Consider the following 22,513-nt stretch of genomic DNA (forward strand, 5'->3'; position numbering starts at 1 on the left):
CAGAAAACAGAGCTTTCATTCCAAAGACAAAGAGAAATCATTTCTGGATAGGCTGCTGTTTGTGATAGACAAAGGGAACTGATGGGAGTCTCTTCTGGTGCGTGTCCATGGGTTAATTCCCACTCCAGATGCCAGGGCTCCACAAGCAAAGTGTGGGCACACTGCTCGATCTCAGTAGGCACCAGTGTCGCAGTGTATTACAGGGGAATGATCACAGCCTTTGTCTCATAGGGTTCTGGAGGATTCAGTCAGGTAATACGAATAGAAACCACTGGGCACAGTACTCAGACCCAGCGCCATCCTCATCATCGTCACTGTTGTCGTCACTCGCATCATCTGCAAGCTCTCATCTTCACAGCTGCCTTTCCCGGGCGCTCTGGCTGACTTTCTGGAAGCAGAGGCAAGGGATTATTTGGAGGTATGGCTGCCACATGTGCACCAAAACCCGTGACCTGAAGGGGCCCACATATGGGGTTTAAGGTTAAATGGCATTAAACACAGTGCACACAGAGCGATCCATTTAAAGGAGAATGACAGCCCAGAGGGGGCATCCTGTGTGACTTCACATAGAATGGACCATTTGGAGACTATTTAAATGGTGTTTACTTTAAATGAGCCATCCTCGATAAAACAGTGAATGCCCTCGTTTTCTTTTTTTGATTCAACCCACTTGCACTAGATTGCTTTGCTACACCAGCTGCAAAACAAAGAGAACATGCCACACTTGAAAAACTGAGAGTTTTTCCTCTGCAAAAGCCTGAAGATCATCACACCCCTGGATGACTGCACAGCCAGGCCTGGATTCATTAGTAAGGCTAACAAGAGGGGGATGACAGGAAGGGGCACTCCCTAACTGCAGGCGCCAGCAGCCTCCAGCTCACCTTCCCTTCTGGACAGATTCTGCAAAGGTGGGCTTCTGAAGTCCTCCAACAGTGATCAGAGTTCCTTAACACCCCTATACCACTTTCTCAATCTGCAATGTATTCAGAGGGGAAAAACTCACTTCAATTGTCTCACCAGCAAGGCAGATCTTTCACAGGAGATATTGTTCTTTTTTTAGTATTTATTTTTTAGTTGTACTTGGACACAATACCTTTATTTTATTATTATTTTTTATTTTTATGTGGTGCTGAGGATCAAACCCAGGGCCTCACACATGCTAGGCAAGCGCTCTACCCCTATAAGCCACAACCTCAGCCCCAGAGATACTGTTCTTATAATCACAATAGCAGCTGCTACAAGACTCAATTATACATTTTCATCTCCAAAATGGGACTGAAAATTTCCTTAAAGATGATTGTGTTTTTTCCAACAATAGGATTTGAAATATGCTGATTTTCAAATCACAAGAGGCAGTTTAAAATTTAATTCTGGCATCTTTATGTATATCTATAAAGCACCAATTAAAAAATAATAAACAAACAGTAGGAAAACCAATGGAGCACAGGAAGAAGAAAAAAATTAACTTTGAAAATAAGTATCATGAAGCCAGCTTCAGCAATTAGCAAAAGCATGTCTCAAATAAAAAATAAAAAGGACTGGGGATGGAACTCAATGGTAAAGCACCCTGGATTCAATCCTCAACCACCCCTACCCACCCCCGCCCCCCCCAAAAAAAACAGAAAAAGCTATAAACATCATAACTAAAAGGTATTAAAACAATTACTTTAACTATTTTTTTCAACTACTAGACACGATCCTCTGAATAGTCATGACGATCCCACCTTCCAGTAAAGAGGGGAGAGGGAGAATGCAATGGAGAGGTCGGGACTCTGCATCCTGAACTTCACAACAACTCTGCTAATTATTTGAGAAAATAGTTTTCACAAAAGAAACACTGAAAGAAGAAAAATCAAAACAAAGTCCTTTTTACCCACTTCTTTCAGTCATGCCCATCACAACCAGTACACTAAACAGGAGCCATATGGAAAGTCAAGTCCTCTGCACTTGGACGAAGAGCCACACCACACAGACGCCACCCTGCTTCTTCAGAGTGTCTTTGCATACTGAGCACCTCAGAACTTATATATATATATATTTTTTTTTTTTAAAGAGAGAGTGAGAGAGGGGGGAGAGAGAGAGAGAGAGAGAGAGAGAGAGAGAGAGAGAGAGAGAGAGAATTTTTAATATTTATTTTTTAGTTCTCGGTGGACACAACATCTTTGTTGGTATGTGGTGCTGAGGATCAAACCCGGGCCGCACGCATGCCAGGCGAGCGCGCTACCTCTTGAGCCACATCCCCAGCCCTCAGAACTTATATTTAAAGAGCTATTGTTTTCACTGAAAATTAAAACAGGCACATAAATCCCTCCTATTAAAAGCATCCATGTACCTTTTAAACCTTTCCACCATAGTTACACGAACAGCAGGAAGCCTGTGGGAACGTCAAATCGATGCATGCTTTCATTTAGCATATCAGGTTCTTTCCTCAGCTCTAACACAGCCCTCCTCACTTCCTACCCCAAGACCTTTTCTTTCGCCAGCCACAATCCCTTCTTTCAGTTTCCCCAAACTATTCCATATGTTAAAGATTATTTTGTAACAACTTTGTATCACAAATTAAAGATGCTTAACAATATGTATAGGAATGTATTTATAAGTATATATAGAAATACCACATACAATGTATATATTATTTCCCTTCAAAGTATGTATTATCCACACATTGTGTAATATATGCATAAAAAGGAGGGAAAGCTCCCCATTTTGGCTGCCCTTCCCCTCTTGGCCTGCTTCTCCAGTGCTTAGGTCTTTCAGCAAATCCCAGCTTTCTTGGTGTCACTACTTTGCATATGCCAAGTCTACACATTCTGGTTTTATGAGCTTAGTGCCACCCTCCTGAATACCCATGGTGTGACTGTCTTTCATTAGTTTTCCTCCACTATTGCTCAAAGGTTGTAACTGGCACCAGAACAAAGGAGACAGTAAGGCCCTGGGTTGGTGAGCACCAGCACTGCCTAACCAGGGCGATGTGCCAGGGCAGGCCACAGGAGCGGCAGGGCTTTGGGTTTCCTTCCCTGAAATGGGGTAGGGCCTCAGGCCCAGGAGGCCCAGGAGAGAATGACCTTGGAGAGCTTCGGGCGAACTAGGTAAAAGAGCGCCACCTACTGAAGTAAGAACACAAGCACTATTACATGTGGGGAGGCTTTCCTTGCAGACTGGGGACATTCCGGCTGGGGGCATTCCTACAGGAAGACAAGGCACCAGGCTTGTCATCCCAAGTCTCCCTGGAAGGTCTGATCAACGATGCAGATGACCAGTTCACCTTCTACTTCAGTACACATGGAACCAGTGGACTGGACATCAAGCTGTACTGCTCCAGATAATCTCGGGTTAACTTCAGTATTTTATATTCACATGAGAATTATGAATGTCAAGTCCCAGACAAAATTCCACAAGCAGTAACAAGTGGCACATACATGCCTTCAGCATCACAGTGATCCGAAAGAGGCCATGAGTACTTCTGCATGTGCTGCGTATGTGCAGGGTGAGGAATGCAGGCAATAGTCAGTAGATATGAATCACAAAAGTAAAGAACTAACTGACAAAGACTTAAAAACACAACAGCACTGTGTGGGACACAGCCCTGGCTCACCAGCAGCCTTCCAATGGAAAACATGAACACATTTGCCCTGCATTCCAGCCCCTTGTTGTAGGTATGGGTATCACCCCAGAATTAATCAAGTTTCCAAGTCTAGAAACAAGAAGCTTTCTCTACTTTGCATTTTCTCTTTGTGGGGAACACACTTAATCATAACCATTCCTAAATGCCTTTTAATTTACCATTTCCTTGCACGTAATTCCTAGTTGCATACTGTGGGAGCAGTCTAAATAGAATTGCTCATTTTGAGCCATCAAGAGGGAAGAAAAGTTGGCTTTCAACTGCACACAGGAGGGTCTGGACCCTGAAATCTTGGCTTTTTCCTGGAATTTCCCACACAGTCAAGAGAAAGAGAATGTCAGAGAGCTGGTGGATTGGGCAGGCATTTTGTCCAGAATGAAGTAATGTCTACAGTCTTACTTTTGCAAAGAAAAATAAAATCAGATCCCAAGCAAAGGCACATGTCGTTTTTAACACCTTTCACTTATTCACATGTTTTTTTCTCCTTCATTTGGAAGGAGCTTCGATAGTCTTACTCATCTTTCTTGAGGCTTCCCATGAAAAACAGGCAGAGGATTTTTTTTAGGAAGTAGGAATATGCTAAATTAGACTCAGTAAACTAAACAAAAAATTACCAGAGAAAAATAATAACATACTCAGACAAATTTTTATTCTTCTAAAATTTATGGAGGCTGGAAAAAAAAGGCATAAACTCAAATTAGCAGCACAACAAAAGAAATGACCTTGAAATCACTTTTGTCACTATGGACAGAGGGTTTAAATGTTCCTTCCATGAACATATTACTTTTGCCTGACTACACAGGCCACATGAACTCATTGAATAAATATTTGAGCACTTATTATATACAAAGCATTGTACTGGGCACTGGGTTTCTATACTCAATAGTTTGGCTATACTGGGGCAGGAAATACAGGCGACAATAACACACAGGATAACCCTGCGGCCCAAAGTAGCTTCATGCTGAGGAAACTGAATAATAAATGAGTCAAACAAGTTAATCTAAATCTATGGCCTTGACTTAGCCTTCTTGAAAAAATATAATGACTATTCAGCTAATAACAGTCTTACGATGGTCATTATCCTACAGCCCAAATCATTAGCTTTCTTTTTAAAAAGAGTTAGGAGGATTGATTTCCCTCATGGAGCAAAAACTCTGAGGTCCCTGCCCAAGGGCTGCTGTCATCTCTGCTGCTGTTATCTGCTCCCAGGTACTTTTCCTCCTTCCGGGAAATCAGCTGGCGCCCGATGAATGTGCTAATCAGGCTGCTGATGTGTCAATGTGATGGAAATGGAGACTTGCTGGGCCACGTTTGGCCACTCATGTTTTCAGGGCAGCTCGTGGTTTTCAAGGGCATGGTGCACAACAGAGTGGAGGTCCTATGAGACCAATCTGCCAATCTAGAAAACACGACTCGGAGAGGAAATAATATCACGTTATATCCGCTTACCTTTTTTCTCCAGGGGGTGTGATACATTTGTAGACATTATTCCATCCTCAGAACAGCTGTTTTTGGTTCTGGCAAAGAGCTTTATTAGCACTCTGGCTGCCCTCTGCTCACCCCCAGGTGCGGCTGCAGGAGACACTGCAGTGCTGCCTGTAGACGTCTTTCTCCCTGTCTCGCTCAGGCCTTCCTCAGTGTGAACTGGTAAAATTTATAGTGTGATATCACACGAGGTGTAAGTAGTGTGAGAACAAGCAAATCCCAGTGAACATCTACTTTATTATAACTCTGCTCTCAACTGGTAATGTTGGGGGAAAAAATGTCCACAGACATATTCCTGGAAGTATCAAAGTTTTCCATGAAAATTTTAAAGTTAATTCTTATTTTAATTTTTCTATGATAATCTTCAAATAGATAGATCGACAACAGACAGATATGGTAGAAGTCAGAGGTCAGAAAACTTTTTTCTGTAAAGGACCAGGAAGGAAACATTGTAGGTTTTGTGGGTCTTTCTTACAAATAGTCAACTGTGCTGTGGTAGCACATAAGAAGCCCTAGACAATGGCCACGGATCCAATAACCTATTTACAAGGACAGGCTGTGGGCTGGGTCTGGCCAAGGACCTGAGGGTTGCTGGCCCCTGAAAGCATGCAGGTATGGGTGAGTGTTGCCAGATGACTTCAGAGTTCATGTCTGCCTTAGCTTGTGCGACTGAACAGGCATGTGGGGACGACCACCACTACTGAGAGATAATCCGAGAAGAACATAAGGCTGATGCTTTTGCCCAAGTAAAGGCCAGATGATGTCACCACATGTGTGTAAGCTAAAGTGATGGAAAGGTGGATCATCACAAAAACAAACAAACAAACAAAAAATACAGGGAGCCCTCAGTTCCACATTTGTATTGTAAAAGGCAATTTTATGCCAGCAAAATATTAATCTTTATACCAATTTTAAATTGTTAATCTAAATGTTAAGATTTAGGAGTTTGATCTGTTTTATAATTTTATTTTGGCTTCACAGATGTGCAAGAATTCCAAGCATACAGAGTTTATATTTAGTGTTAGGTTGTTAGTTTTGAAAATATCATTCTGATATCAATAATTTACATCAACCTTGGTAAATCATGAGATTATTTTTTTTCTATCTAAAAAGAAAAATAATGCTTAAATTTGTGAAGCAAGGCCAAATACAAAGCCTTCCATCTGAACCACAGGGCCAAACCATGAATAATAAAGTCCATGGGCAGTGGGGAGATACCACAGGGGATGACCACATGGCATCCTGGGAAGTGCAGTAACCACAAGGAAAACTCAGTGGGCTGGAAGACTCTGGTATCAGTGCCTGCTCAACACAGCAGTGTTTCAAAACACACTCTCTTGTTTTAGCATGGCAGGGAACCAAACAGAGAGGGCAAAGAAAGGGCCAGGCATGTCTAGCAGAACTTGACCAGAAACGGCCAACAAGACAACAAAGCCTGGACAGAGGAGTGAGGCTTATCAGGTTGGCTCTGTATACTGGACTGAGAAGGAGTTCAGCAAACACAGGGGACAATGAAGGTACCACAGGAAAGTGACATACTTTATCCCATCTGTTGGGTCACAGGAGAGAGGAAAGCCATGAAGGCTGTGGAAGAAAATCAAACCAAACTGGCAGAATCAAAGTGAAAAAAGACATCATCCTTAGGACTCAGCAAGAACAGGTCTGGGGAATCAATCTGCTACAGAAACCAAAACCAGTTTAGGAAACTGGTCTTGTCATTATGAGACAAGAAGATATAACTTCTACAAAATAAAGTAAAAAGCCATGAGAAGAAGATAGGCTGAGGTGTAAGTGGTACCAGACTGACATAAAAAAAAAAAAAAAATGAAGTTTTTTTTAAAGAAGGATTGATATGTTACAATGACATAATTTACATATAGAGTGGAGTTAATAAAGAACAAATATGTCACTACAGAAAAACAGTGGAATAGAGTGTAAATAATAAATGAAAAGGTAAGCCACACCGACTGGGAGTATATTTTTGTAATACATATATCCGGCAAAAGATTTACGTCTAGAGTATTATAGAAAAGTATTCTTAATGCTTGGAAGAGATGCTTTTCAAAGAAGAACATAAGTACATCTAATAAATGAAATGCAAACTAAAAGCACAATGAGATGGTATTCACACTCAGTCAGAAGGCTAACAATCCATGGATTGACACTGCCAGGTGCTTAGGGTGATGAGTAGCAACCAGAACTCTCACACATTGCTGGTGGGAATATAAAAGGACACAACCACTTTGGACCTAGTTTGGCAGGTGCCAAATCATAAGTTTAGAAACTTACACATATACTTTTAATATGATCTAGCAAATCCACTCTTAGGTACTTGCTCAAGAGAAGTGAAAACCATGTCCACAAAAGTCTTATACATGAACGTCACAGCGTATTTTTCAAAATGACCAAAAGAATCCACATGCCCACCAACAGACAAGTGGATAAATTGGGATTTATTCACACAATGGATGGCTAATTCATCAATTAAAACAGAATAACTTACTGACACCTGCATCGATATGGATGAAATTCACAAACACCACACAGAGTGAAAGCAGTCAGATGTCAGAACTCAGACTGAACAAATGCACTGAGAGGGATTTTTTGGAAAAGCTAAAACCCCTCTATAGAGATGTAAAGTAGCTCAGTGGTTGAACAGAGTCAGGCAGGGAGGACTGAGTACAGGCCACAGGGAATTGCTGGGGTGATGGGAATGCTCCAGGTCATCACAGAGGTGCTGATTAATCACAAAGGTGTAGACATCTGTCAAATCTCACTGAGTGATACATTTTAAATGTATGCATTGATTATATGTAAATTAAACTTTAGTTAAGTTGATTCAAAAGAAAGGCAGCACATCTAGATTTGTTCTGAAGTTTTTAATTACAAAAATTTTTAATTTTTTTTTTTTTCTGAGCATCTAGGCAGCAAAACCAGACTACTTTCAAAGAATAAAAAAATGTGTTGCCAGATTTCTCTCCAGAAATACTAAATAAGAGGCGATTGTAATAATATTTATAGTCATTTAAGAAGGGGAAAAAATTGACTCAAGAAGTCTATATCCAGCCAAGAACTGTTCATAAATAAATACGATTAAAAGTCAACTTAAATAGGAAAGGGGCCTCAGAAAATAGGTTGCACACCCACCTTCACAGGAAAAAAAAAATTAAAGCCTTTTCCCAGCCAAAAGACAAATCAAACTTAAGAGCTCAAGAATGAAGAAAGTTATTGCTAGAAAAGAGGCTGTAATACAGAAAACAGAACACAGACCTGAGACCAACACGGGGGCCACAGGGGAAGAAAAGCACTAGAAGTGAATACCCACCAAACTCCTTATCTGACACAGAGTGGAGTCCAGAGCCTCTAGTTGATTAAGCTATGAAGCATCCATTAATGAAACATCTGTAGTCTTAAAAATAATAATGATTAAAAAAAGCTCTTTCTGATTTGACATGAAATATCTATGAGATCAATTTCTTCTAAAGGGAGAAGTGCTATTCACGTATATAGCATGCCACTATTTATGCAACAAAAGAGAAAGAACATTACACAAGCAAAATTAGTAACCTGGGTTGCCCTGGGAAAGGGTTACTGGGCAGCTAGGAAAGAAGAAGAGGAAGGAGACTTTATTGAAATATGTTGTCTACTTTTCATTTGTAAATATTATCTACTTTAACAAAAATTTTAAATGTATTATTTACTTTGTTTTGCCTTTACTTTAAGAATCAAGTAAATATTCACTGAAGACTTCAGTACATATTTGTAAATCTAGCTTATGATAAAAAAGACATCACAGGGGCTGCGGTTGTGGCTAAATGGTAGAGCGCTTACCTACCATGTGTGAGGCCCTGAGTTCGATCCTCAACATGACATAAAAATAAATAAAATAAAGGTATTGTGTTCAATTACAACTAAAAAATTTTTTTAAAAGGCATCACAAATCAGAAAAGATACAGTAAGTGCTCTTGGAGCAACTGGTTTTCTAGTTGGAAAAAGATAATTACTTAGTCCTCATTTCACAATTCTGTTGAAAACAATATACATAGAATAAAAAGTAAATTATAAAAATTAAGCTATAAACAAAACAGGTAAATCTGAGTACAAAGAAAGACTTTCCAAAGAAATCTGATAAATTTGATTTCACAAACATTAAAATAACTTGTAGTAAGAAACCTCGTGTAAAATTAAAGGTATAATATCCTTAATTTTTTAAAGAGCTAATCAATTTTTTTAATATTTATTTTTTTAGTTGCAGTTGGACACAATACCTTTATTTTATTTATTTATTTTTATGTGACGCTGAGGGTCGAGCCCAGGGCCTCCTCACACGTGCTATGCAACTGCTCTACCGCTGAGCCACAACCCCAGGCCAAGAGCTAATCAAATTTTAAAACACGACATACTTATTGAAAATCTCACGTCCTCAGTATAAAAGTGGACAAAGGAAATGAACAGACAGATAGGAATGAAAATGGTTAAAAAACAGATAGGAACATGTGAAAATCACAACCAAAGTGACCCAAATTCAAGAGCCACTCCCCCTGGCACATCTGATGAGCAAAATTCAAGAAAGCCATGACCTCACAATGGCTGAGGGGTATGTAAGCTGGCACAGCCCCTGGAGAGCAACACGGGATGCACCACAGCTTTACACACGCTCACACCTCAGGCTCGGCAACTTCCACGTCATATAAAATGTCTCCTCAGGAACTTTGTGATAGGAGAGAAAATGTGGAAACAATCAAAATATCTGACATGGGAGTGTTAAATAAATTCTGATATAATTTGATGTTGGCGTGAAATTTTGTTGTGTGAATTCACACAACAAAATTTAATGCCAACATCAAATTATATTTAAAAACACTCAATAACCTGAAAAATATTCAACAATCACTGTGAATAAAGGAAGCAGAATAAACACTGCTATATGCTATAACAACAATTTTGAATTATTCTTACAATCCACATAGATTTTAAATCTGAAGGAAAATGCAACCAAACTTTAGCAATCATTTTTCTCTAAAATTATTTAACTTTATTTTTCTTACTTTTTTGAGTATTTTAAAAGTTTCTATAATAAGTATGTGAGAAGAGATGCCATATTTTAAATAAATAATACAACTACCTTGCATCAATATGCTCAGGGTTTGAACTAACAGATTAGTTCTGGAAAAGCAAGTAATTCACAGATAAAAACCTGAAGAATGCATTAGCCCTTGCCTTCCAGCTTTGTAATACACCTTTGGTTCAGAACTTCACGAAGGAGAGCTGTATAGAATGGACCTCTACCAGGACTACCCCGGCGGGCCAGCCAATAGTAGCACTATCTCTTGACCTATGAAAAACCAGGTACAGACACCAGGTCCAAACCACAGAGAACTCAACCGTAATGGTGTTGCCATGACACACTTGCCTGCCCAGAGTCTGCCCAAGACCACCCACTTATGGCCCACAAGCCACTAGGTGAAAGCAACTGCTGAAATAATCCCTGAATTGATAACTCTGGCATAAAGAGCCCCAAATCCCAAGCCCAGACTCTCAAGCACCCCTCCCCAGCCCCTGCTTGTTTTCTCTGGCAGGATGTTTTATAGTATGCTCATTTCCAACTCAACTAATAAAGCAGCTCTTTAAAGTTTAGAAAAACACTGCTTATTGGGTTCCTGGGTCCAGCATGTGTGCAATACATAAATAAGCAAAGAACACATGTACAGTACCTTCCCGAAGCTGTGCTGGCTTGGCAGAATTTTCCCCACTCATTAAAACAACAAAAGATGCAGCTGCTCGAACCGTAGCCTGCCATGTTGACATGGCAACAGGTGGCTCCTGGCACGGAAAAAGGGCCCTGTTGTTTATGGGAGATCCCACAGTATAAACACGTGGCCTGCAGAATAAAGACAAAGACACAAAGGAGAGAATCTTCAAAATGAGTTGTCATTTTTCTCACTACCATGGTAGTGAAGGTTAAGTTGAGCTTTCAAAGTGAAAACATTTGAGGCTTTGTAGCTGACTGGTTTCAAAGCACACTGAACTGAAGCTGCCAAGGGGCTGGCCATGTGAATAGCTGAGTGGTTATTTCTCCCAAATGAATTACTTAAATATGTAAAGAGGATTTTTTTAAGGAGAAAAATATTTTTTGGAAACAGTTTTAGATACAAGTCTGCCAAGTACATATACCCTTGCCCCTCCCCTTAGGCTCTTATGCCTTCAAAAGAAAAAAGTTTTACCAACATTCTTACACACTTTTTTTTTTTTTAAGAGAGAGTGAGAGAGGAGAGAGAGAGAGAGAATTTTTTTTTAATATTTATTTTTTAGTTCTCGGCGGACACAACATCTTAGTTGGTATGTGGTGCTGAGGATCGAACCCGGGCCGCACGCATGCCAGGCGAGCGCACTACCGCTTGAGCCACATCCCCAGCCCCTTACACACTTTTTTGGAAAGTGTTCTGGAAAAGAAAATACGTTTGGAGATCACTGAGATATTAATGCTTGGAAAAACAAGCTGGTGGTCTCAAATCCAGTGCTAGCGGGCAGATAACCCAACCTTAGAAACCACCTTCTCCAATGGAAGCCTTGTGGGAATCCTTGTGGGAAGGCCAAGAACAGGGTCTGGCATGTAAACAGGACTGTGGGTCCCCATAACCAGGCTTGTGATGGGAAGGCCAAGCGTACAGAGCTGTTACCAGCAAGCGTATGAAACCCACGGATGAAGGCAAGACTCTGCTACAACCAAAAAAACAGAAACCCGCCCAAACCGAGAAGGGCCCTTCCATGGCTGAGCGGTGGAAAGGACCTACAGCATCAAAGGAACTCATTTTTTTTTAAATGGCAGAGCAGAAAGTACCAGATTGACTCCTTGGGAAAACCACCTTAGGAAAATATTACCACTTTTTGTTTTTCAGAATTTATGACAAATATGATGCTGTTTCAATTAGTTTAATTTATGGTGTGAGTGAACAGAGAGGAAAGAGCACAACTTCTTTTTGATAAACTGGTTTTCTTTCCATTAACAACATTATCATTGGACACTTGCCCGTTCCTACAATGCACAGGAACACACGGAATGATGGCCCTACTCTGTGGGTCAGGATCCAGTAAGGACAAGAGAACCCTGCTGGATCCTCCTAAAGAGAGATAACAATATAAGAAATTGGACCCACAAATGACACCAGGCCTGAGAAGCCACCAGGCACAGCAAAGCAAGCCTGAGACCAGCTCCAGCGGTGAGCAGCAGTGACTCTTCCTCTGCGTGGGGCAGCTATGTCACCAGGCCACAGCAACAGGGGCACCTGGCAGAAGCCAAAGTTACAGAAGACTGTCCAGTGGGAGCCAGGACCACAGAGGAGACATGGTCACCCGGAAGCAGGGAGAAAGGAAGAGATGGCTAGTTACTTGCCAACTCCAGCTTTTAAATCTTCTACCAGTGCTCCTCATTGGCCAAACCTTGCAGGAAGCCAGAAGAGAAGAGTCTGGGAAATAAAGTCCCTTCATCCAGGGACGATCCCACTGAGAGCAGAAAGTGGTCTCAAGAGTGAGCAGGAGATACAGTATGCGTGCGCTTACCCACAGGTGTGCACACCAGACACGCAGTTCCAAAGGCAGTCAGAAAACGTCCATCCAGGTTAGCTGGCCAATGTACTACGAGACTGCAGGCAGGTCCCTTCACCTTTCTGTCATGGGTAAAATGAGGAAGGGGAGGGCAGGCAGGTGACCTTGATCATCTATTCTGGCTAGTAAGTATATAATTCTTGATCTCAAGTTTATTGTTCCAAGAATAAGGAGCAAATTTTCATTTAAGGCCCCAGATTCTCCCATCAATTTCAGCGAGTTCTGAGTTCCCACTCTTGTCCCCTTGGGTCCTTGGTTAATTGGCTTAACTTAGTTAACTGTCCAGCCTCAGGCTGTTTAAGATCCTAATAAGAGAAGCTGTTAGTTCTCACCTCCTCCCAAGTGGGGCAGTAATAGGAGGAGGGATCCCAGAGCAGCTCAGGTAGGTGGTATCCAGGCATACCTCATTTGGAGAATTTCTTTTTCCCCAAAAGCCCACTAGAGAAGGGTCCCCAGAAGGAGAAGAATGAGCAGTGAACAGGGGACGTATTTTCATGGCCAAGTGGCTGTACAACTCCTGTGTCCTCTGACAGCAGCAGACACTGAGAAACAGGGCCTTCTTTCTCTCAGAAACAGAATGGACTCCTACATTTCTGGTTCAAGAGTTCTAGGAAGCCCCTTCCAGTCTCGGTACCCTTGTGGAGTGAGTCCTGTGCAGTCACAGAGAAGTGAAGCACCCTTGCCTAGGGCTCTACTAAGACCATCTCAGCCTCATGCACGAAGAGGCCTGACCCCACCACCTGGTAGGCTGAAGTCCCAAGGTGCTTAGTAGGTCCAGTCTGAAAGCATCTGGGCTCTCCGTACCTGGGTGACTCTCTGCCCTGCACTGGGAACAAACCCTCCCCGAGACTGGCCTGCCAACACATTGTTCTTTTCCTCCCTAGGAGGCTGGCAGGCCAGGCCAGGGCACACCCTACACTCCACCTGTGCCCCAGGCTCCAGCAGCCTCCACATCTCTTCCATGAAGAAGCCATCAGATCTGAGATGAGTCACATCTGAGGACTACTGCACAGAAGGAAGGGAAGGATTTGGTAGCTCTGAGACCAATAGGATATGGCAGAAGTGATGGCCATCTCATCTTATTGCTGAGATAAGTGGCTTATGTCTTTGGGGTTCTCTTTTCTCTCTCTCCCTCTCACCATTTGCCCTGTGGGAATCTGGTTGCCAAGTCCTGAGGACACTCAGGCAGCCAAGGGGAGGGGCCCACATGGTGAGAGGAATGGAGACCTCTGGTCAACAATCAGAAACTGAGCCTGCAACGACCATGTGACTGAACGTGGAAGAGAATTTCCCATCTTGCTCAGGCCTTGAGATGCCTGCAGGCCCATCTGACCGCTCTCTGCAGCCTTGTAGGAGGGCTTGAGCTAGAAGCACCAGTTAGCCTGCTCCAGGACAGACACTAGGCTCCTCAGACACTAGGTGAGACAGCAATGTTGGCTGTTTCAGGCTGATCAATTTTGGAACAATTCATTATGCAGTTATAATAAGCACAGAAGGTTCTGAGGTTTCTGGCCCAAGTGATGAGATGGATGGTAAAGCTACTAAACACGGGAACTCAGGAAGGGGCAGGGAGGGAAAAGATAAAGGGTACCTCATTCTATAATCTGTTTACAAAGGGCTTTACACATCCCCCAGCAGAGGTCAATTTATGGATATGGAGACTACGTGTTGTTAATCCCAAACAGTGGGGTGTCCAAAATGGGACCAAGTGTCTACACTCAGACCTCACCCAGAGAGTCTAGGAATGACACTCATGCAGCGCACTATCCGTGCCAAGTCATGTGCCAGCAAGGATGGGGGATCCTTTCATAGTGTAGACTGAAAACTCACATGCTGCCCACGTTCTTCCCTTCCCAATTTTGAATTATGTCCCCTCTCGCAATCTAGTTCAGAACATTTTGTTCTAGAATTTTGTCCAGATTTCTTCTGTCATTCTCGTGAAGGCTCCTCCAGCCATTTTGTTGCCTGGGTAACTAAACTCTCCCATCAAGGCGTTAGTGACCCGGTCAGGCCCTAAGGAAGCACTGCCTCCAACAACTCCACATCCTCACAATTCTCTTTTCCTATCCTACCCTTCACACTGCTGGAGTCCGTTTCTGTTAAAAGTCAAAGTGTTTTCTTTCTGGCTTCCCACTTGGTATCCAGAGCTACAGCTCTGAAACTGTAGATCCAGCCACAAGTCTTAAAAGCCACACCTACAAACACACCCATGTCTAAAGTAAGACTCAATCGCTTTTTGTTGGAATGTTTTCACAGATAGAGGGAGGCCCTAGGCACTGGCTTCTTGAAAAGGCAGTCTCTTTGTGATCCCAGCCTCCTCCTTCCCAGGCCTTTCCCTCCTTCTCAGCTACAGGCTCACTCCTCCCTTCCCAACATGCCCAAACCAAGTGCCAGGGCTTAGATTCTTTATAACCAAAAGCCTTTGATCTTTTACAGCCTGGTATCCTTCTGCATGCCTCAGGTCATAGTGCAAATACTGAAAACAATTTAAAGTTAGGTAACTCTCTTTTAACAGAGATGAAAGCTTCATCCTGTGGATAAATCCTGGCGGAATTTGGGGCAACTGCCAGCAGACAGAGGATAGGTAAACATGGGGTCTTCACAGAGTCACGCGATTATACATCCTATGTAGTGACTCCAGAGGAAAGACGGCTTCCATCATGCACACATTCAAATGAGACCCACTGCATATGCAAGCTGATTCCCTGCTTCCCTGGCCCCTCACCTAGAGGGGAGGAAAATCAATGTGCATTTATAAACAGGCTGCACAGTATCTGAATGTGTAATCACTGAAATAAATGCAGCTGTGTTTATTCAACATGCACAGCCTTGCACCTTGGCTCTGTTGCTAAAAGGCTTGTGGGAGAGATGTGCAGGTGCCAGCCTGGAATTCTCTGATGCTTCTAACATCATTATTTCCAGACCGAATAACTCCTTCTAGCACGCAAAGGAAAATGCTCTCTCACCAGGGCTCATCTCAAATGCCCTGGGAAATCCACCCATGAGGGAGACCCCCTGGGCAGCCCAGGTTCACTGCAGTTGGGAATAAGGACAGTGGAAATCATAAAGAAGAGGGAAACATGGTAAGATGGCTGGAGAGGCAGGTCCATGGCTTGCTGCCATTAAAGAACTTCTAACCTGAAAGAACCTGTACAATAACAATTGCTTCAGCTTCTCGTTAAATGCCTGTGTTCACCTAGTGGCCAAAGGAAACCTAGCCACACTGACAGTGCCTCCAAGGTAAGCGATCCTAAGGACCCTGCTAGAAAGGAGCCTGTAGGGGATTCATTCGAAGCACATTATTTTCTTTCTTTTCAGTTGACAGCTATATGCATTTGTCTTTTTGCAGTCAGGAGAAAAGTTCAAAACAGTTGCTAAGTTCCACTACTTTCCATCGAGACACCCCTTTTTCAGAGGCTGGTGATCACAGTTCAAGTACCGGGGACAAGCTGCTGGGAGAAGCAGTAGGGGGTGATAAGCCTGCAGGGTCCATGCGTGTTGTGGGGCTTCATGGGATCCTTCCAAAAGTGAGTCCTGGTCTCTGGGGCCTGGCCAGGAGCCACATACAGGGCAAATCAGTCAGAATCTTTTAAAAGCTTCCCAGGATTACGAAGTCTCAGGCCTTCTCCAGTCTTTTTCAATTTGTTCTATTTGTGCCCAATCTTTTTTTCAACCCCATGTTCTCATTCAAACTAGGTTACAGTCTCCACTGAAGGTAAGTAAAAACTTCTTGCTTTTTTATGCCACAAAAACTAAGAAGCCAAAAATACTGGGATAGGACAAGTCAACTATGACACACACTTTCTCTTTCCACCCCCCCGACACCCACACCCTTTCCTTATTATCTTTCTACTTCATGGCACAAACACAAAAATCAGAATTCACCCATCATACTGACTCTATAGCAGGTCCACAGAGGACGCGACTTTGATATGGACAGGACTGGAATGGCTCTAAGCCAGAATTCAACCACTTCTTTATGGAGGTGTTTAGGGTACAAGACAGGCAAGCTGCCTATAAAGGCAAAGACTGTATTTGTCACCTGGAAGCCCCTTCATCAGCAGGGATCCAGCTTTGCATCTACAGTAGCTCTCATAGGATCATATACGCAGAAAACATTTGGAGATCCTTTCCTGGAACCGTCTCATTTTACATTCGAGGAAAGTAGGCTCTGAGATGAAAAGTGACATGTCTCAAGTCCTGAGCTATGCTCTCACCTCCCAGGTCTCTTCAGCGCCCTCCAGTCCTGGTCATGCATGCCGCTGCCTGTTATCATCATCTGCTGTTCAACTGCCCGTTTGATGTTGGGGCACTCTGTTTAGCTAAGATAGTCCCTTGCCATCTTTTCTCCTTAGGACCTAGGATTCTGGGCTATGCAGCCATACGTAGAGGACGTGGGAGAAGGAGGCCAAACAAAACATGAGCCCTTTCAAACATTTTCAAGTTTGGAATTACTAACTCCTTCTTTGCAATTATATGATAATATCACAGAATTAACCTGTATTTCCACTTTAGTTCTCATGAATTTTGTATTGGTTTCTTGAAGCAAGAAAAAAAAAAAGGCACTAATTGTAGAAACACTTCCTTTATACCTGAAATCTCTTTGGAAGCCTCTTCTGCTCATTCTTTTAATTCTAAAACTTTCCTTTACAGTGAGATACAAAATAATGAAGTTAATTCACAGTGTGTGGGGGAGGGGCATGTTTAACATCTGTTTTTGATGTCAAACTAAAAAAACTACAAAAGTGTACTGCTTCCTTGTTCCAATGGCTAAGCAATAAATATAACAAAGAAAAAAGTCGTATTTTGCCAACTTCATCCTGGCTGGCCTAGTCTAAATCAAGAACACCACGGTGCTTTAGAAAAGTTTAAATTTTAATATTACTTTTACTTTATAATGTGCTTCCCCAGTTAGTTTTCTTATCCTGCAAGGCAATTCAAATAATTGTACTTTTCCTTATAGATTTCCTAGATTGAGTCCAATTTCCTTCTATTTGACCCTCATTCACTGATGTCATCAGCTAAGCCCAGACCTACTAGACTATGAGGCACTTCCCCAACCACCCTCAAGATCCTAAGGGGAAAGGGAGTGGGTTATGGAAAGAAGGCTTTGGTTTTAAATACCATTTTAGGGTCTGCAGTTGAGCTCAGTGGCAGAGCACTTGCCTAGCATGTGTGAGGCACTGGGTTTGATCTTCAGCACCACATAAGAATAAATAAATAAAATAAAGATATTAAATTTAAAATAATTAAAAACAAATACCATTTTATTCAGTGAAATGGGGAAAATGTAAGAAATGTAACGAAAATGAAGAAAACACATGAACTCAGTAATTTCCATTTTAAAAATATTTTCTTGGGTGTATTTAGGAATTAGAATAAAAAAGATATTAAGTCCTGTTCCTTTCTAGCTCTGCAAGAACATCTTTACATACTCCTGACCCTGTTCTTGCTTTCTTCACAATATTTTTAAAGGACACACAAGTCCACAGAGCACATAAAAGTAAACACCTTTTCCAAGAAGTGTGTTGTAGCAGATTGTTATCCATGTTTCCTCTGCCAGTCACTCAAATGTCACCTACAGTCCAGGATCTGAGGACAGAGGCAAGAAGGGACCTTGAGGTTCAAGAGTTGGCACAACTGCAAAGTGGCTAGACCAAGACAGGCAGACGGAGTGCACTACTTCCAGGTACTTCATTTTAGAGCTAGAATAATAATGGGGAAGAAAAATTATTGATAATTACTTAGAGGATAACTGCTCTTTTATAATTTTAAACATATTGATTCTTCTCCAGAGAACACTGCACTTAATGATAAAAGTGGGAGGACAGATCTTATAAAGGGGGTCTCTGGGGAGAAAGATGGTGACTTTTCTAAATCTGAGGGTTTTTTTTTTTTAATAAACTTTGTTTTGGAACAGCATTAGATGTTTTTTAAGATAATACCCAGTTTCTCCTGTCATTAGTATCTTAGTTGCCACAAGAGTGGACATGACTGGTGACTGGAGTGCATGCTGCACTCAGACCTCCTCCGTCTTCCCTGTCTGCTCTTTGCCATCTCAGGACACTCGAGCACTTGTGATCATCACTTCTCCTCAGGCTCCTCCCGACTGACAAGTTCTTAGACTTTGCTTGTTCAAGCTGCTCTTGATAGTGTTGAAGAATACGATCAGATACCAAGTCAAAAGTCCCTCAGTTGCGATTTCTCTAATGTTTTTCTCAAAAATATCTGAGTGTAAAAACTACAATTTCCTAATTAAATATTCAAAGATGTATGTACTTAAATCTTACTGAAAATCACAATTCTAATAATTTCAAACAAATCTGAACACCTACTTCTTTTCTTTCCCTCCTGGTCTCCAAAGAAAATCCAATAACTTATTCCATAAATCAATCACTATGATTGGTACTGATGTAAGTTTGTCTCAACTCTGCAATTTCCCAAAGGCCGTCTCAGACTAGAAACGAGACAGGAAGTGAACTCATTCTCAGAGGGCTAGGAACCAGAGCAGGAGGTAAGATTAGAGGCAAAGAATGGGATAATTATAGCTCAAAGTCAAAGTAATACTTAAAAAAAATAAAATCTAAGAAGTATGAGAGGACTGGAGGGAAGCTGAGGAGCGATGTAAACAATTGCAGGAGAGCCCTGCTCCCAAAACTGTAAAGGCGGCTCTCAAACTCGGCATCCCTCCTCCGAGCTCTTCAATGATTGGCAGTACATTAGCAAAAAAAAAAAAAAAAAAAGGTAAAATAATGAGGAATCTAAGTTTGATTTAGACATTCTTGATTCTAAAATTTAGAGGATATTGGAGAAAGAGCCATAAGAAAAGAACAAATGGCTGCCTAAATGCCTCCCCTGGAAAAGGAAGCCGCCGCATCAAGCCTTTCCCTGCACTAAAGAATAGGGAGCTTCCTCGTGCCAAATACCAGGAATGGCGCCAGAGGGGCCGAATCCTGCCTCAGCAGGACAGACTATTTCACTCCTCAGAAACAGATCTTTCAAGTTCTTTGGGGGCTCACATCAAAGGACAACTGACAGAGTCCAGGGAGGCACGGCTGCCCAAGGAGAGGTACAGTATGAAAGTCACAAAGCAGAGCTGGTTTATTGGACAGCACTTTGCCCAGCTTTGCACCAACCCAATTTCACAGCCATCTATATTCTCTTAGGGGCACTGTGAAGGAATTTTGAAAAAATACTTGCTCGGAGACTCATTCCCATCGACTCCACTGAGAGTCACAGTGATCTCAACCAGGAAGTAGGCTCAGAGTCTCATCATTAAGCTTGCCTTTCAATCGCCTTACTCCAAAATGCCAGAGCTTAAAAAGTAATCTTTTCATTCTGACTTATAGGAGGTAATCCTATTAAGAGTTCAGTTTACCTGAGAATTTACTTGCTTTTCTGTGTGTCTAGGATTTTCGGCTACCTGGGTAATGTCACAGAAGAAGCGAGAGCATCTCCACAGAACTGGTCCCTTGTCTGAGAGCACCCCTGAAGTGTGCGAGATTACTGTGACTGTGGAGTGCTCAGATAACCTACCTGCCACTCTGGTCTGAGGTCCAAGCAACTGACCGTCCCTCGGGTTTGGTCTTGTACCATATCCTGATGGCATGAGGGAACTCAGAAGCCGTCAGAGCCCCTGGCTTCCTGATCTGTAAGCTCCAAGTATCAGTGTCAAAGAACAGTTCCCCACAGCCAGGAGCCTGGCCACAGCAAGCATAATAATCCAGCTGCTCCCTCCAACGATCCGCAGGCAGAGTCACAAGTTCACCAGCAACTTCATTCCTGAGCTCCTCAGAAATAACCGAGAGTTTGGAAGACCTTGTAAATTTTTCAATACCTGGCACAGCAGCAACATCCACCTCCTCAACCTTTAACACAGACAAATCGCAGCAGTCCAACACCAGCAAAAAATCCTCTCTCCCATGGTTCCTTGTGTCAAAGCAGTACTCTGAGCTAGAGATACCAGAAGCCTGTTCCTGGTTGTCATGGTTACCATCTTTATCAAAAGTATCTTTTTCACCTTTATCACAGATTGCAAAATCATTATATCCCAATTTAGATGAGACGGTCCTTGCATTTGTTGCAGGAATATGGCAGGGCTCAGGTGTCCTAAATGTGCAGGCTTCATTTGACTCCAATTGGCAGGTTTCCTTGGTGGAACTAGTTTGTTTCTTGACTTGGTTTCCATCCTCAAAGAAAAGCACTATGGTGCCCTCAATGGTCTGACTTTCAAAGTTCACGTCTAAATCCAGCACATAGTGCTTCACAAGCATGTGGCTGGTGTTGGCCATAAGAGGCAGATCATCTCTGGAAGGGTCCAGCTTCGTGTCCATGGTGTAGTCTGCTGTTTGAAAGGTTGTTAAAATCTCAGATGGGGCTTCCTCTCTTGCCTTAATCTTCCAGAATCATAAATGGCTGCTTCCTCAAAAAACACCTATGCCACAAGTTATGCTTCCACAACTTTCAGTCTCCTGGCAAAGAAGAAAAAGACAATAAGGTAAAATTCCAAATAAGATCCTAAACGCTTCTGCAAACCGCTTCTCATGCGAGTTGACTACCATCCCTAACAATCCCCCAGCGTGGCAGGTACTCATGGCTACAAGGCACACTAAGCTTTTTGACTGACATGAAAGAAGCTGCGTTATGGATTTCTAAAAATATTTCAATTACCAATGGAATGAAATGGGCCTCCACAAAGCTGAAAGAATTGTGTTCCTCACTAAAAAATCCTTGTTTTGAAAAAGAGCAATTGTTATGCAAAATCATAACTGATCATCACTGTGCTTCTTGTTTTAGAAGATATTAAATGTATCATTTCTAATTTTGTGCATCAAAAGATAAGTGATTGTTTCTCTACTGTGATTCTAAGTAACAAGTGTGAATGAGGGCTAAATGGACTCATACATTTTATTCTTTGAGAGTAATAATTTAATACATACAATGTAACTCCAGGGATTAATGTACTTTTCACATTAGGACTGCTCTCATATCAGCACTTCCAGTAAATTACGGGAAAATGAGCCAATTTACCAGGAGTGCATTCTAAGTATTCCTTTGAGATTGTTCATGGAGATTTTTCAAATTTATAGTTAAATACTCAAGGTATATCATTACATCTTAATAGCTGAAAACCCATTAACATTCTGGATAATAGCCTTTTTGTGGCAAACAAAAGGTCTTCTCATTTGAAAAAAAATAGTATGCAAATACCTATAAAAGGAAGGAGAGAAATTAAAACACAGAAACAGATGTTGCAATAAAGTGTACAAGTTCTTCATAAAAGTTCTGAATCAAAATGTATTCTTATTATATAATAGCAATGCAGCTGAAAGAGAAATTATTTGAAATTATTCAGTCCCTGATGTGTACCTAATTTCTTTTAGCGTAAGCTGTTCTTTTTTTATTCTTTTACCAAAAATGAAAATCAAATGGCAGGAGAAAAGAAAACTCTGACAGAGTAGATATATTTAAAACAATTTTTATATTTCTAAATATCAAGAGGCATTCTTCTGTGAACTACAAAACAACACTACTTGCATTGACCTTTCAAGCAAATTGCAGTGCTCCCCCTTCTGTTTTAACTCCTCCTCACTTCCCTTCTGACTTTATCTGCCTCTCTACTAAATCTTTTTATTTCCCTTCCTTCTAGAATCTCATTTCAGCAAACAACCCTATTGAATTATTAGGTTTTACCTCTCACAAAGACATTTCCTCACTAAAATCTCACTTAACTTTAAAAAGTGGAGCCTCCCGTGGCCTGATATGATCTAACTGAAGCTACTTCTCCAGTTATGGGGATGA

The 22,513-nt window shown here is 41.8% G+C and overlaps 1 protein-coding gene across 1 annotated transcript in view; it reads right to left on the reverse strand.

The window, feature by feature from the left end:
• The window catches only part of LOC308631786 (aminopeptidase O-like), a 70,374-nt gene that overhangs the window by 12,206 nt on the left and 35,655 nt on the right, over positions 1 to 22,513 (reverse strand). The window contains exons 2-3 of the mRNA XM_081263272.1: positions 20,249 to 21,183; positions 10,822 to 10,988 (exon numbers count right to left, since the gene is read on the reverse strand). Coding sequence (XP_081119398.1) covers positions 10,822 to 10,988; positions 20,249 to 21,045 — 964 coding nt within the window. The 5' untranslated portion in view covers positions 21,046 to 21,183. The remainder of the gene's footprint in view (positions 1 to 10,821; positions 10,989 to 20,248; positions 21,184 to 22,513) is intronic.

The sequence above is a fragment of the Spermophilus citellus genome (genome assembly GCF_964194105.1).
Source record: "Spermophilus citellus genome assembly, chromosome: 12".
Classification (NCBI taxonomy): Eukaryota; Metazoa; Chordata; class Mammalia; order Rodentia; family Sciuridae; genus Spermophilus; species Spermophilus citellus.